This window comes from Lagopus muta, chromosome 5, assembly GCF_023343835.1.
Source record: "Lagopus muta isolate bLagMut1 chromosome 5, bLagMut1 primary, whole genome shotgun sequence".
In the NCBI taxonomy this organism is placed as follows: Eukaryota; Metazoa; Chordata; class Aves; order Galliformes; family Phasianidae; genus Lagopus; species Lagopus muta.
Window position 1 is genome coordinate 55,023,468 of NC_064437.1, and position 16,670 is coordinate 55,040,137.

At 39.8% G+C, this 16,670-nt stretch overlaps 1 protein-coding gene across 6 annotated transcripts in view; it reads left to right on the forward strand.

The window, feature by feature from the left end:
- The window catches only part of SORCS3 (sortilin related VPS10 domain containing receptor 3), a 271,002-nt gene that overhangs the window by 126,038 nt on the left and 128,294 nt on the right, over positions 1–16,670 (forward strand). For 5 of the 6 annotated variants that reach the window (XM_048945765.1, XM_048945769.1, XM_048945768.1 and 2 more), the window contains one exon: positions 13,442–13,600. In XM_048945765.1, the coding sequence (XP_048801722.1) occupies positions 13,442–13,600 (159 nt within the window). Of the gene's footprint in view, positions 1–6,394; positions 6,444–13,441; positions 13,601–16,670 lie in introns of those variants that run through there. The other variant, XM_048945770.1, reaches the window with a different exon arrangement.

Sequence of the window (16,670 nt, forward strand, 5' to 3'; positions counted from 1 at the left end):
GTGAACAGTGAATGTAGCTATCTACAGTTTTAAACATACAATTTTCTTTCCCATTGTCCTCAGATGATGAATGAAAAACCCTGGGAGTGGTTGGAGGGTGTTACTGTACCTCATTGTCTACTGGTATTGCTGGTGAGTCAGGCTGTGAGGAAAGAAAGCAGGAGAATGGGAGAAAGCCAAACTAATGTGTGAGGAGAAGGGAGGGCCAGTTATCAGGTAAGACTTAATTTGGCAGGATGGATTCTGGTGCAAATCTATGATAGGGCTGCCTTTTCTGGCTTCTTAGCAGTCAGATGATCTCTTCTGCTGATTTCTGCCTACTTCACCTCATATTTCTAGAAGTCAGGCTCCTGCAGAGCCTTAGGGATGGTTGTAAAGATGGGGTAAAACTGAAAAGGTCACATCCACATTTAGATATGGACTTTCCAGAGTTGGCTGACAGTATTTAATAGAGGCAGTTTGTTCTAATTTACCCAGCAAGCGTTAAAGGACAGATCAGAAGTTATAATATCCACTAAAATAAAGCTGCAGTTTTGTCACTTAGCATGGCCATTGCTTTTGTGAACTGAAGCAGAGAAGACCTGTAGGAGTTTGAGGGTCCTGCCTTGGTTACAGGTACAAACTGGGACTGTCAGGATGCATCACCTTTTAGAGGTTGCCTATATCCAACCCTTCATCAGGGCAGGCTGAGCTGCAGATCCTGACATAGGGCTGGTTTCTGAGACTTCCACCCTTTATCTACCCTCCCTGCCTCTCTATGAAACATTGCCATCTCCTTTACAGCTGCAGCTCCAATAATATATTAATTTATGAAGTATGAAAAATGAGGTAGTTTTGAATTAACGAGGAGGGGAATGGTGCTTCACAGACAGCAGGATAATCAATCAATAATAATGAGTCAGCATGCTGTCATTAAAAAAAAAAGAAGAAAAATAATAGAATGGGTGGAGAGAAGCCCTTGGAAAAGGTGCATGTGAATCCTTGTGAGTCTCAATAATATTGTGACCTCAATTGTTAGGGATTAGATCTGGTTCACTGGGAGATAGTTATTTTTCTTTGAGATAAACAAAACAACAAACCAACCCATCCAAAACCATAACCTTAAAACCTGACAATCCATGGTACAATATATTTTATTTCAGTTTTTCCAAAGTAAAGAATAAAAAAATTCAGTACTTCTCACTGAGTGAATTTTCGATGAGCCGATGAGCAGAGTCTGCAGGATCACAATATCCTGAGTTTGAAGAGACCCATGAGGATCGTTGAATCCACCTCTTGACTCCACAGGGCTGCCCAAAATTCAAGCCGTAATTCTGAGAGCATTGTCCAAATGCTTTTTGAGCTCTATGAGCTTGGTGTCACAACCTCTGCAGTGGGACACCTGTTCTAGTGCCTGTTCACACCTTCTTGGTGAAGAACACTTTCCCCTCCCCAATGTAATTCCATTCTGTTCCCTCAGGTCCTATCACTAGCCCTCTGCTCCCCTCATGAGTAGCTGCAGGCGATCATGAGGCCTCCCCTTAATCTCCTCTAGGCTGAGTGAATTCAGTGACTTCAGGCACTCCTCATACATATTGCTCTTTGGACCCTTTGCTATCTTTGCAGCCCTCCCCTGGACACTCTCTAATCATTCATGTCCTTCTTATAATTGTGTGCCCTAAACTGCACTCAGTGAGAAAGTATCCATGCAGAGCAGAGTGGGACAATCCCTTCCCTTGATCAGCCAGCAGTGCTGGGGTTGATGCACCCTAGAGCACCCCAGGTTGGCCTTTTTGGTCGCCAGAACACACTGCCAACTCAGATTCAGCTTGTTAATCGGCCCCAGATCCCTTTCTGTGATTTTGCACTCTAGCCACTTGTCACCCAGTCTGCAGATATATCCAGGGTTTTTCTGTCCTAGGTGCAGAATCCAACGCTTGTTAAATTGCACATAGTAGGTGATTGCTCAGCTCTGTAAATTTTCAAGATCTCTCTGCAAAGCCTTTCCATCCTCGAGGGAGTCAAATCTCCTCCTAATTTAGTGTCTTCTGCAAACTTAGTATACATTCAAGTCCCGAATCAAGATCATTTATAGAAGAGAACTGACTATTAAATGGAGCCCAGGGGAACTCCACTAGTGATTGGCTGCCAGCATGATATAATACCATTTACAATGTTGTTTTGAGTCCAACCCATCAGTCAATTGTTTACTCATCCTATTGTGTACCTGTCAAGCTGTATGTTGGACTTTTCTGTCTAGAAGTATACTCTGAAAAACAGCATTAAAATGTTAGCTAAAATTCAAAAAGATTGCATCTACTGGCTTCCCTTGTTCAACTAGATACCTAGTCTTGTCATAAAATGAGATTAAGTTTTTAAGTGGGACTTCCCAAGGAGAGTATCTTACTGTTACTTCTAGCCATGCACAGTACATAGCACTACGCTTTCACCTGGAGTGCTTGAGTTCACAGTGCTGTGGCCTCTGCAAATTCAGCAACATGTCCAGAGCTTTGGCTTTGCTGTATGTTACTCCCCTTCCACATCTGTGCTCCTCAGTTATCCACACTTCCTCTTACAGTGTAAGGGTAATAACTAACTTCAGCTCCGCTCTGCTCAGGTCTGTTATAAACCATGTTGCCTCAAAAAGCAGTGAGTCCTGGACTCTTTTGCTTGACTGATTTTAGGAGCAGTTTTTCTTCATGGAGCTTAGCTGGACTAGATTTCAGAGAAACATTCCAGCACATCTTAGAATGTTTGAGATTTCTTTTTGCACTAGCCAGGGTTCATTGCCCTTGTTCCCTGCCCATCCTCAAATGCCCTGTGTCTTTGTACACAGACAGATGTTGGTGAACTTGGAGTAATGACAGAGATTTCCTACGTGGAGCACAGAGGCAGTAGGAGGAAAATCAGGCAATAGTTTTTCAGTAAGTCTGGGAAATCAACACTTTGTCAAGCCTCACATTTCTGTCTGAGGATAGACAGGTGCTGCTTTGCAGTGGGTTCCATAACCTTTTAGTTCTCTCTTGTAACAAAAGCCGATTCTACTTTTTCAAACAAAAAAACCTCATCTGACATTTTTTTTGGCTCCTTGGAGCCATACAGTGGCAGGCCAGGCAGGCCAATGCGATCCTTAATAGTGATTGCAATAAAGCAGCAAATCTTAAGTGTTGATGTCCAGGGATGCACCAGTAAAGTAGAGGTGATGAACACAGAGCTTGGGTCCTGGGAATGGAAAGACGGAGTCAGCTTGGCAGTTTTCTGATTTTTGTCAATACATTTCTAAACCGAAGTATTAAGGTTGTGCTGAAGATCAAGCCTGTATTTCTTCTACCAGCTACCTCTCCTCTTTTGCTATTAATAACTAGCCTTGCAATGACCAGGGATTGTGTATGTGTGTGGAAAAGGATGTTGAGAGCAGCGTGTGTGATTTTCCCAAGACTGCAAGGTATCAGTTACTGTATTGGAATAAGACATCATGGCAGCAGTTTGAAGTCACTGAGGCAGTCCCTCACTTTCTCAGTGTGTAATTATAGCCAAGACTTTCACAATAAAAATGCTGGAACTGTATAATTGGGAGTTACTTTTGCAAATACAATGAGAAATGTGAAAATCAGTGAGCTGACAGTTATGAATCCTGTTCCATTGTCCTGAGCCTTCCTAGATGTTAGGAACTGGTGGCTGAGCTAGCAGGTAAAGCTTGCAACCACAGGGAATGGGTTAGAGCTTAATGCTACTGTGCAAAGCAGTGCAATGCCATCATGTTTTGTAATTTTAAGCCTTAATTTTTGTTTACGTCAACTTCCTATCCAGAAAACAGACCTCTTCCTACCTCTTTGACTTTAACTAGTCAAAGGGAAAATTAGGAAGAGAAGTGCATGTAATAGATACTGCATATAGATAGTGCAGGGAATAGATACTAGGTAAGTAAACTGAGATAGATTATTAGCATCTGTATGTGAACATTTATAAATCTGACTGTTGTCTATGTTCTCTGTGCATTCTGACTAAAAATTAAGTGTGTAAGCAGTAGAAAAGCAATGATGCACTTAAAATTGTATTCAAGTTTAATGGCCTCAAGGGAGATATATAACACAGTTTTTATTTTTGTAAAGAGTCATGAAACACTCTACTGTTCTCAAATGAAACAGACTGCTGTATATAGGCTGCAGAAGTTTACCTCATGAGGAACTATCCATGCACATCTCTTTGTTTTCTGTAACGGGGCAACCACTGTGAGTAAACTTATTCCCACATGTAAAGTCTTTTTCCAAGTGAGGCCTATAATCAGAGGAGTGTTTTTATATAAATGGTATTCTCATTTCCAGCAGTTCTTGTGTACATAGCCTCTCTCTACTGATAACGTTATTTTCTGCAACTATTTCTGCTTACACAGTAAGTTACCATAATGGTGAAAATTACTTTGTAGTTCTGTGGAGAATAGTACAACCATGCATTTACTCAAATAGCATATAATTATAACAGTGAATACTGCTTTTGCTTTTTCTCTGCATACAGTTTGGGATCAGAGCTGTTCTGTGCCACTAGAAAAAGCTGGTGACCACAAAGCAATGTGTTGGATATTGCAACACTTTCCTATGCAGAACTGAGAAGAGCAAAAAGGCATCATGCGCAGCTATGGTATGAAGAAAACCAAACTTGAGAGCAAAGCACACATAGATCAGCAGCAGCTTTACATCTATCTCCTGATACAATTCTGCTTTTCCCAATGGCAGCACTGGTTGTTGCCTCAAGTCACTAGCCAGGTGACTTCTACTTCTTATCCAGGTCCAAATGTGGAAACAGTGGCCAAACTGGATCTATACAAACTTGGCTTTAAGTGGTGATGCTTATAATCATTTGGCTGTTCACGGAGAGGCACTGTGCTTGAACATGCTGTGATATGGAAATGCCTCTGGCAAAACAGCTGAATGGGAGCTCTCTGTGAATAGCATGTAGCACTAAGATAGCAACATAAAGGTGGGGTTATTGTGTCAGAGTTCTTTGCACTGATGAGCTGTGGGGAGCCCAAGGATGTGCAGCTATAACAAGAGAATAATGAGGTGAACTTACTTTAGTAAACTCTGCCTTGCTGTGGCAATGAAAAGGTTTTACAACCAAGCACATAGCTGTTGCCAATCAGTCACTCTTTACCAGGTCAAACACATGATTTTTGGATGGCTTCCAATCCCTACTGGCACCTGAAATTTAACAAGCAAATGCTTGCTGTGCCTTGTAATTAAAAGTGAAAAGTACATGTGTCCAGTGCCAAAATACAAGAGAAAGCAGAGAGACATGTTGTTCTGGCCTGCTTAGCAGTAAAACAAACTTTAGATGTTCTGCTTTATTGGGTTTAGTATGATGGCTTATCCTGCTCCTGTACATGCAAAATGCGTCCAGCCTAGGACTGTTATGGGTGGATTAGGACAGCAGTCTTAGTGCCTGAGTTCTGTTCCCAGCTCTGACTGGGCCTAAGCCTTGGAGTCATGATGTATTTTCATTTTCACACCTGCCAAGGAGGATGGTAGAGTGGTTTTCCTTCAGGGTTTCTTGCTCTGTATCCAATTTGGCCTTGATTTGCTCCTGATCCTCAGGGCATCCTTGTAAGGTGCATCTGTGCTCTTGCACAGCTGCTGGAGATGGTAATTAAATGAAGTTTTCTTTCCATAGGGATTGGGGTGTATGAGTTTAGCATTCTGTTCAAGTGCTTTGTTTTGTTTTGGCAATTTAAGGCAGGTATGGCTGCAATGCCAAGAGATTGTTTAGTTTTTGTACAAACCTGAACTAGTTGTAGTTCTAATCTGGATGTAATTACATATAAAAACAACAGAGGTCAGAAATATTAACCAGGGTTCTTCACTGTAAACAAACTTTGTAGGCTGTTGTGTCTCTGTTTTGGGAAGGTAAGGTGATGCTGGTCCTCATTTTGTGTCATGTTTTTACTATTGTTTTTCCTCAAAGTTAATCAGATGTGCTCTGGGATGAAATAACTCCTGTGGATCTTCAGACAGGAGGATGATAGATAATTATTCTTTTACCACAAAAGTGCTCAATCTCCGACTTTCCCCAAAGTAGTTTTGGCATTTCACTTTTTCAGTATTTGTGAGAAGGAAATGGAAGAACTGATGAAATGTTTAGATGTACAGTCATCCTTGACTGAGTCAAACTGTATGTAGCATAAGCTAAGACTGTACATTCCTGTTTCACATGTAGTGTATGAAATACTACTATTACATTCAGACACTGTATGGGAACTGCTGAATCACAGCCTGAACCTCTGATTGATCACCTGAGGTGAGCAATGAGTCAGCCTTGGGAGCACAGGTGAAGGCAATTCACCTGTGCTTCTGGAAGGGGTGAAGTGAGGCTCCACCTCTCCTTGACCCATTTAAGAGCTGAGTACCAGTGGGGAAGGATCTTTTCTGGAGATCTCTCCCATGGAGTTTTATAATGAGCACAGGATGAGGGTAAGCACTCTATCTGTTCTCTTCTTGAGAACTCTCGTTTATTTCATAATTATAACATCTGTATATTCATTGATTATACAGACACGTATGTTATCTAGTCCTCATGAACTAGATTTAAATTCCCTTAAATTACTGTTCCAAGATCTGTCAAATCAAAGCTTAAGTTAGGTTGATTGTAGTTATAATTCATAGTTTTGTTTTTGATGATAACAGGATTCTTTTTCAAGTTAACAGTGAATCTGATCCTGGTGTACTGTTTGAACAGCAGTTTTATGCTCACGTTGTTCCTGATTGACCAAATGCTATTGGTACCTAGGCAGAATAATGTAGGAAACTTATATTGAAACTTGCTAACTCTTATTTCTGCAGGTGGTTTGTCTAAATGTAGATATAGCAAAGATAGAACAGAAAAGTTATATGTTACATTTCAGAAAGGGTTATTCATAAATATGAATCCAAGTTGTGCCCTCTTTGTGTTGCAGTATTGCAAGAAGGCCCTACTCTTTTAAGTTAAAAAAATGATATATATATTCATTGATTATTATTCTCTATGTCATTGTGCTCATCTTTCATGTTCTTTCTGCAACAGGGAAAATATTCTACAAAGAAGGCATGGGACTTGCATGTAGTCAGACTGAAGAATTTGCTCTCATTTTTCTCTCAGTGTTGTTAAGATGGGGAACTCTACGATAGGGTCCCCCTAACTTAAACGACAGAGATCCGTGCCTTCTTCTCAAACCAACTTACTGGAGTCCACAACTGATGGACTGTGTATGAGATCTTTCTCAGGTGTTAGATGCACAAACAGCTACTGACATCTGTAAAGTTCAGTGATGAGCGGTGGAATTCTGGCTGAGTAGATACTGGCTTGTGATTACATAGAAATCCTGATGGAAAAGAAATTCTAGAGAGAGACTAGCATCAAGTGCCTTTTGGTCTTAAGAGGGCTATTTGGTCATCTGGTCATGGTTCATGTAATGCAGATCTAGCATAAAAGTCTCAGGAAGCTCTATTTCATTGCTCATTTTCTATGGATGTCTGACTCATTTTTCATTATCCAATAATAAATACAGTAGTGAAAGTCACCTTTAACACTTAAAGATTGCTTGAATTTTATGGGATTGTATTGAAGTGAATGCCAAGGTATAAAAGCCTTATGGTTGAGGTACTTTTATAACACATGCTTCATAAACCCTTATAAAGTGAGTGCAGTGCACTTCATCCTTTAAGATTACAGTGTTATGGTTCTGAGAGATGGTAATCTGGTGCTATATTCATTAATTAAATCTGTTACTAATGTTAAATTTCAGGTAATAAGAAGTGAAGCTACAAGAAGTTGAAAGGGGTTAGGTCCAGGCAATTTATCTTTCATGAAAGCTCGGTGCATCTTTACTGCTTGACTGATGCCCACAGGTTGCCCTGAAAATTGAGGAAGTTTTTGAGCCATGTGAAGCAAGTAGGAGCTTGAAGTCCAAATCTAGCATGTAACACAAGGGGTTGCAAAGTCTCTTCTTCAGTCTCAATGATGGTAATGATGTGAAAGCTTACTGCCCCTCTCATGTTTGTCTTGTTTGGTGTCCTAGAGTACCATGGTCCCTCTTATCACAGCTGTTGATGACTGAGAAATGGGTTGGGTGTAATAGAGATGGCAACCTCTTCATCTGTGCACATGCTGTACTGCAAGCAGTACTGGCATATTGCACTAATATGGGAACTGTACTAGGGAAGCTTTCTTCTTTGCTCTGTTTGCATGTTGACTAAACAAGGCTTCTCTTGAGAGCAGATTTTTATCACTGTCATCTCCCACTTTTCCTGATATGCTGGTTTTAATTTTTGAAAGTAGGTGTTGGCTTTCTTTTCTTTTGTTAGTTACAGGAGTTGATTTAACTACAGAGCAGTGAGCAGGAATCTTGCGTTCTGAACAACTTCTACAAAACTTTGTGTAAGATGGTGTATGCTTTCTAATACATTCCACAGTAATGTGAGTTTTTTTGTGATTTTTTTTTTTTTTAAATGCTTATTTATGTGTGTCACATTTTCTGGTAAGAAGCAGGTATTGGTGTGTGTTTTTGTGTTAGAGGCATATAGCCTAATTTAATTAAACTGAAGTTTTTCAATTGAATGGTAACACGGCGGGGAAAGAAAGATGAGATTTTGTTTGCAGTGAGTTTCATTTGTTCTCCATGGTAAAGGCATAAAAGGGCATCAGGTATGCTTTGTAGCTATGTTCTAAAGATAGTTAAGGTATATATATATATATATATATATATATGTATCTCTGTGGACATTTAGCATGCTGCACAAGTAAATTGAAGTAATAATATAGGAGGGAGGGAAAAAGGATAAGAGAGGAATGGGCTACAAAAATTTTCCAGCGAGACTTTTCATATGGTCAGACTTTAATGTCACTACTGAAGCATTTTAGACCAGTTTTCCCATTTAAAAATTTCCAAGTTGTTCACACTGCATATGTGTGGTGAACTGATTTTCTGCAGAAATAAAATTATTTCTTTACACCTATAAATATAATTTCAAATGTATTTATTTTTTGATTTCAAAAAGTGTAATGGACATCGTAAGTCCAAAAATGCAACAATTCTCCTTTTGCATTGACATTTCAGCATAAGCTATTGAAGCTTTGCAGCTTTTTAAACACAAAGCTAATATGGTTTAAATCAAAATAGGAGAGCAAAGATTAAAAAAAAGCTTCAAAACAGTAAAGTTGTGTTTTCCTGTTGTTGCTGTAGATAAAGCCATGTCTACAGAAAATCCTCTGCCTGGCTTTGAAAAGATTCAGTGTACTTAAGAACCGAGGGTCTAAGCGTTTCTTCAAAATGATAAAATGCTAAAACATTCAGTATAGAAATCACTATGAAGGTGTGAAATCTGAACAGGAAACCTGGAGTTCCTGCCACAAACAAGACTGCAAAAACAGAACTACTTTCTGAGTCACAGAATTGGGCAAGGCAGTGCTCCAAGGCAAGTGGCTAATGCAGTGCTATGGACCTGGGATTCTTCTGTAGCTATGGAGACTTGAGTGGTTTGTAGGTGGACTTTTTGGTCTGTTGTATTTATTTCTCTTCATAATAGCACTTTCAGTAGGGAAATGAGAATTTGACTAGGAGCTATGAAAAGAACCACAAAAGCGCGCTGGAAGTGCAGAGGAAAATCAGGAAGCAGTACATAATGTTTTAATGATATCTACTTATTTCTGGGAACAAAAGTCATTTATTTTGAATCTGTCCTCTTTGTTCACTTACTGGAAGGCTTCCTGCTAACGTAACACAGTGACACTATTGCTGCAGATGTTTGCCTATAACGTAACGTGATGAAGGGTTGGGGGTGATGTGCTGAGCAGGACTTAAGAGTGAGGGCAGAGAAATGAAAGGTACTGGGAGAAGAACTGGGTGCCAAACTATAGGGAAGTGTTAAGCATAGTTATGGTAGACAAATTTAAATACAAGCTCAGGCTACTTGTAACTCCAAGCCAGTAGTCTGGGCTCATTGCAGCGTTGTACCCATCAGAAATGTACTAGCTCATTAATAGTATGGTTCAGTATTCCAGGTCACAGCTGTTTTGTGCCTGGTGAGGTTGGAGCAGAGGATGAAGAGTGTGACACCATCTGTGTGAAATCAGGCCTGAGGAAGATGTTTGTGTTAACCCAGTGATGCAGCTGGAATTTTAATCAGAGTAGTGGGAACCTCTAGTTACAAATCTTGCCTTAGTTTTTGTTGTATCAGCTGCATTAATGGGCATTCCCATGTAGTGGATTTGTGATGTGGCCTCACTTCATGTCCACTTTGGAATTCATTCACATCTCCTTTGAGTCTTACATGGTCCCTGGTGAACGTCAGTGGCTCTTAGCTAATTCTGTAATTTCAGAACCAAATATAGCATGGCAAGTATTAAGTATGACCCTCTCCCTACCTTGTTCTTTCTGCCTGCAACCCACGTTCATTTTCTGGGATAAATCCCCTTCATGGATTCAGAGCAGGATGTTTCTCCTGATCATGTGCTGAAAATCTTAGTGCATTTTTTTGTTGTTCAGGCAAGGTAGTTTACCTGAAGAATATAACTTTTTTTGCACTTTCTCCGCCAGTGCCTGTTGTTCTGGAGTTCATTCAGGATAGCTCTTTATGTTCTCTGAGCTCCTGCTTTAAACAGAGACATATCACATGCCAGGCAGCTCTCTCCCGTGGCTTTCATTTCCTACGGTGCTACCTGAAGTTCAGGCTGATTTTTTTTGGTCTGATTTGTTTTGTCTGGTGCTTGCCATTGCTCACTGAATTTTGGAGGCCAAGCTACAAGCTGCAGAGGAAATCCTATGTAGTACAAACCCTCTCATCTCAAATATGTTTTCAAGGACTTCCCCTTCACCCTGTCCTGCCTCCCCACCACCTCTCTGTTAAAACTGGAGAAGACAGCAACTGAAGATAGCGCTGATTTATATATTAGAATACATTTTATATGTGTTTGTATGTATATATTCTATAATATGGCAGTTGAAATGTAGTTTCCTTTTTAATAAAGGCTGCAACTTAATACTATAGAAAATATTAGGTCTTAGAAACCTATAAATTACATTTGACAACTCTCTGGTACTCCTTTGCTCTTCCTTATGGCAATTATAAATGGCAACACAGGGTGCTGGCAGAAATGCTCATTCTGACCAGAGTTTGTTTATTGGCTCTTAATGAAAAGCAATTAATCTAAATCTCACATGGGGCAGATCCTTCTCCTTGTTTCCATAATGAGAAGTGACAGTTTTGGGCCTTTGATAAATATCTGCTATTTCCCCTTCCAAAAGTTTTCCCATCACCTCCCAGTAACTTCCAGCAGAGAAGAGATAAGCAATAGTAACGTAAAGCCACATCCTGTTTGCCACAACTCTCTTGAACAAAACTGTGAACCTGTCCTTGCTTCGCAACAGTGGCCTTTTATTTCTCACTTTGAACCTCCTGCTTTGTGTTTAATCAGCTTTTTCCTGGAAGAGTGAGTGCTAACAGGGTTGTTGTGTGTGTTGTCATTCCATTTTCCATTTGAAAACATTGGAGAAGAATTTTTGCTGTGTTGATATCAAGCGCTGACTGAGGGATGGTTTGTGACTAATGTGATGGCACTTGCAACAAGATCTGTTAATCTATTTTAGCTTTCCCTTTAATCTTCCAGTAAGGTTGACTGTTAATTTTCCTAGCTGAGAGGTTTTATTGCGTGATCTTGCAACCACTATTATGCTTCCAGGGTTAACAAAATCAAACAGTTCATTCCATCTGGTGGAAAAATTGCTTTTTTGACTTCATCTGACCAATTTCTTGAAGTTCCCAACTGTGTGTTGAGGATCATGTGTGAAAGGGCAGAGTGGATGTTTTACATCTTTACTACGTGAGGTCTGTGCAATTGTTAAGAATTCTGTCCTCGGATAAGGAGCATAGGACAGCTAATAGTCACCTTTTAATCTTCGTTATTAGCTTTGTAACTTTGTGATATCAGGTGAAAAAAATCTTTATTCCCAAACTATCCTCTCTTTAAATGCAGCAACTCCCTGGAATAACTTCTTGTGCTGGCAGTCTTAGGGCCTTCCATTCTGCAGAAGCAATTTTCAGTTCTCTGGGAGCAGGTGGGGATTGCTTTGTGAGGCTTCTAGTTGCTAATATGAGAGGTGCCGAAGGATCTGTGAACTCAAGCTGGATTCATACAGGTGGCTTCATCTTAGGACAACTTCCAGCTCTAGATTAAAAGGCACTTTTCTTAATGGAAAGGATCAGAAACAATTTGCATTATATTCATTTCCTTGGTGACTTCATGGAGTCAATGAGCTATTTGAAGTTAAACCCTGATTTATTTATTTATTTATTTATTTTGCTTGATCAGGGTCTAACAGACCAAGGATTTTGATATTCCTTTTAACTAACTTCTGTAATAATCGCTGTCAAAATTCATGCATCTAAAATTCATAGTCTTGAAGTTGGATGAGAAGAGTTTATTTGGACATGAAAATGTAACAAAACTGCCTTGGATTGCATTTAGCTGATCATTTCACAGCTATCTAGAAATGGCTGCTCCTGAATCTGTTTTCCTGCTGAAAATCAGCTTCTATATTTGTTTCAGCTAGCGTATCAATAACCTGCTGTGTTTAGCATGGCTCTAATTTATTTCCCACTGTTTGCCTTTATTTTATGGTGTTGGCATTTGCTTTAATGGGATTTTATTTTCTCCAGATGTTAATAAGATGGTGTTAATGTATCCACAACATTTTTCTTGATAACATTTACATAGAGCATGGCATCTGATAATGTGGAATCAGCCCATTTTAAAATATCGTTAATAATTTTCTAATTAAAATCAAAAGTGCAAAGGTGTTTTTTCCTTGTACAAATTGAGGTCATACACTTTCCTGTACTTGCGGAAAATTATGTGCTTTATGAGTGAAAATATGATTTCTCTTAATATATGGATTGGAAGTGTGATGTATAAGGTCATGTAGCAATGCTTGCACCCACACCTGTGGACTAATTTCAGGTGCCAGCAGATGATCCACATAGTCATTCTATTTCCAATGAAGTGATACTCTTGTCTGTAGCTCTGTGAACTGCCAAGTAACGAGACTGAAACCTCAGGACTTCCATGTTTACTTTTGGGGAGAAAATTCCTCATTTCTGGAGGGAAGCAACAGACTAAAAAAGGGTCCAGGAAGAGCCAGATGTGGCTCTCTCAAGTTGCTCTGCCTAAGTAATATCATAATGGCATTTTCATTCTTAGACTTTCTGATTTTTTTGGACAAAAAAAAAATGAAATTGCAATCTCACCAGTGGATGAATCACCAAACAGGATAGAAACCAAACATTTAGAAAACACAAGTTATTTGGGAAATCCTGTAGGCCCTTTACACTGTGGAACAACATTCTGAATATGAGTAATACGAATTAGAGCTGTCAAATGACGTTCAGCTTTACTTTTCCATTCACACATTCATTATTCCTTCCATTTTCCTCTTTAGATCATGCTTCTCAGTGATCCAGACATTGAGAGCAGCATTCTCATCAGCTCTGATGAAGGAGCTACATACCAGAAGTACCGTCTGAACTTCTATATCCAAAGTCTGCTCTTTCACCCCAAGCAGGAGGAGTGGATCCTGGCCTACAGTCTGGATCAAAAGGTGAGCAATTGATTTCATGTTTCAGCGATACTTGAGCCAGGTGTTTAAAATAGTGTCTAGAACCAAATGTTTCCAGAGAATGTATAGAAATTATGATGTCCTTTGATGCTCTCACCTTGCAGGTTTAGATATGTTCAAAACTCACTCAAGTGACAAAACCAGCTTGCTAAAAGGAATTGTGTGGCAATCACGATGGGTATGGAAACTTCAGTAGTGGTAATAGTCAGATTCTTCTCTTCTTTCATATGTTTGGCATGAGATATGGAGCTGTTCTAAAAGCTGTTTGTTTGTAGCTCTTAGTGATAGCTGTGCTGTCTGTGAGCATTGAGCACCGAGTCAGCTCACAACAGCTGGCTGTTGTGTACAAAGCTTTCTGCTTGCGTACTGAAGTTCATTAATCTGGAAATCAGTGAGCAGCAACAGATGAAGGATTCTGCTGTGCCTCTTATTAAGCCACTTTACAGTGCTTTTGTTAGGGAGACAACTCTTATGTCTGCTTCTTTGACCTTTGTCTCCTCTGATATGGTGTTTATGTATCTTGAAAGATGCTGAGCAATGTGAGTGCAGTGTGACATGTAAGTGTGGCTCCACTTCTGGAACAGTAGTCCCTACTTCAATGCAAAGCTACAGCATAGGCCAGATTATCAAGAAGATTTTAGAAGGCTTAAAGCCTGTCAAGTTTTTCTTTTCTGTTTTCAGTTTCTGTCATCTTTAGACTGTGGAAAGAAGTAAAAACTTGCTGAGGAGATCATTTAAGTTTTTTGCATTAATCTGTCAAGTATGTGTGCATGTTTTGGGAGGGACCTTCACTTCTTACAGCTATCAGTCAGGCTTTTATATTAGACAATCTCACATCCTTGGTTTAGGGCAAAACTCCTGAATCTTTGTGTTTCCTGTTTGACAGTACTTCCTTTGAAAGGCTACTATAAATCTTTACCAAAGATTGAGGATACAATCACATAATGTACTGGTGCTGTACATCCCAATGTAACCTTTCCCTCCCCTTGTAAACAGAATGCTGTGGCAGGCACCAGGTGGTTTGCTGCTTGGCTACTGATGATGCTTGAGTGACATTTGCAAGCACAGAGCTATTGCAAATAGACTCCTTTCATACTATCAAATGCTTACAGTAAGAAGGAGTTAGTCAAATGTCAAATAGTTTTCTGCATTCAGATGTTCAGTGTAAGCAGGATTTTGAAGGAAGCTAGAACGACCAGTCTATTTGTCTGATGTCATGGAATGATTTGATGCCATTTTTAAACTGGATGTAAAGATTTTAAATGGTACTGGAGTTTGTATAAAGACAGTGCTGAAAGAAACAGGCAGCTGGTGAGGCATGCATGGATGTGAGAAGCCAGATATAATGTGCTGGATATGTGTTTGCAAAGAGATCCAGCTGTAGTGAATGTGAAGCATCTGCTCTTTGGTTTTAACACTGTACTTCTATTTCCAGTGCTCTGTGGTTTTGTTGTTTTGGTTTTGGTTTTTTTTTTCCCCCTCCATATTAGCCAGTGGAAAAATAAATCAAAATACGAAGCATGTGTGTTCAAATACATATGCTTTCCTGTAAGGTGTTAATTACTGCACTAATGGCTCGAGAGAATTTTTGCTCCTGCTCCTTCAAAGTAATTCATATCTGGAGAGTGTGGTTCACCTCAGCTGTTCTCATGTGCTCAGAAGAGAGAGAAGAAAAATGAAGTGCAAATTAGAACATCCCGGGGGTTGCTTGTGTTTTATCCTGCGAACTGAACAAATCTGTCCACAGTGTAAAAGCACAAAGATGGTGTAGGCTGTCAAAGTGAAATGAAGCTACATGAAGTTCACACTTTGTCTTTACATTTGTCTTTGTATTCGTTTATGTTCACACAGAGTTGTAGGGGTTGGAAGGGATCTCTGGAAATCATCCAGTCTTACCTTTTGTTAAAGCAGGTTCTTTACACAGGAAAGTGGTCAGATGGATTTTGAATATCTCCAGGGAAGGAGATTCTAAGACCTCTCTGAGCACTTTGTTCCAGTGTTCTATCACCCTCAAAGTAAAAAAGTTCTTCCTGTTGCTTGTATGGAACTCTTTATGATGCGGCTTGTGCCCATTGCCTATCTTCTCATTAGGCACCACTGAAAAGAGCCTGGTTCCGCCCACTTGGCTCCTGCCCATTAGGTATTTATAAGCATTGGTAAGATCCCCCTTCAGTCTTCTCCAGATGGAACACTCCTACGTATCTCAACATTTTGTCATAAGGGATGCTCCAAGCCCCTTGTCATCTCTGTGACCCTCTGCTCGACTACTTCTGGAAGTTGCCAGTCTTTCTTGAACTGAAGAGTGCAGACCTGGACACAGTACTCAAGATATGGCCTCTCCAGGGCAGAGTAGAGGGTGAGAATAACATCCCTTGACCTGCTGGGCACACATGATGCTAATCCAATCGTGATACTTTTCCTCAGTATTCAGGAAGATGCATCAAGTGAGGCAGCATGAAGTTGCCAGACTGAATTGTTGCCTGGCTGGCACAGACTAGATTGTGCTTGGTTTCTTACTTTGTGAACCCAGGTGGTGTGAATACAACTGCTCTTAAGCATACCTCTTACTTCCAGGGGCAGCCCTTTGCTGAGAAAACCATAGGTACCTTTTGAGTTTAATACATGCAGAGAATTAAAAAAAAAAGAAAAAAAAAAAGTTTATAATTAGCCTAGAACCTGCAGCTAATGCTCATCCACAGAGTGTGATCAGAAAGATGCCAGTGAAAGTCACTGGACTGCTTTAAGATCAGTGTTGTAGTCACTCCTACAAAATCCTCCCTCCTTTAAGCTTTAGAAGTGTGCATGACCTTTAAAATGTATTTATAATGATTGCTTTTGAGGCAGAGTTAAAACACACCAAATAAATTTGAAAACTCACCAAATACAATTTGACTCCCAACATTAGAAATCGCTAAAGGAGGAACTAATCCATCCTCTCTCGAATGTGTAAACAAGTTTGCAAATTTCATTTCACTTCTCAGCCTAGAGATAACTTTCAAATTAATATTAGCTTTATTTTCTTTCAATTTGAAGTAATATGTTGTAAGGAAGC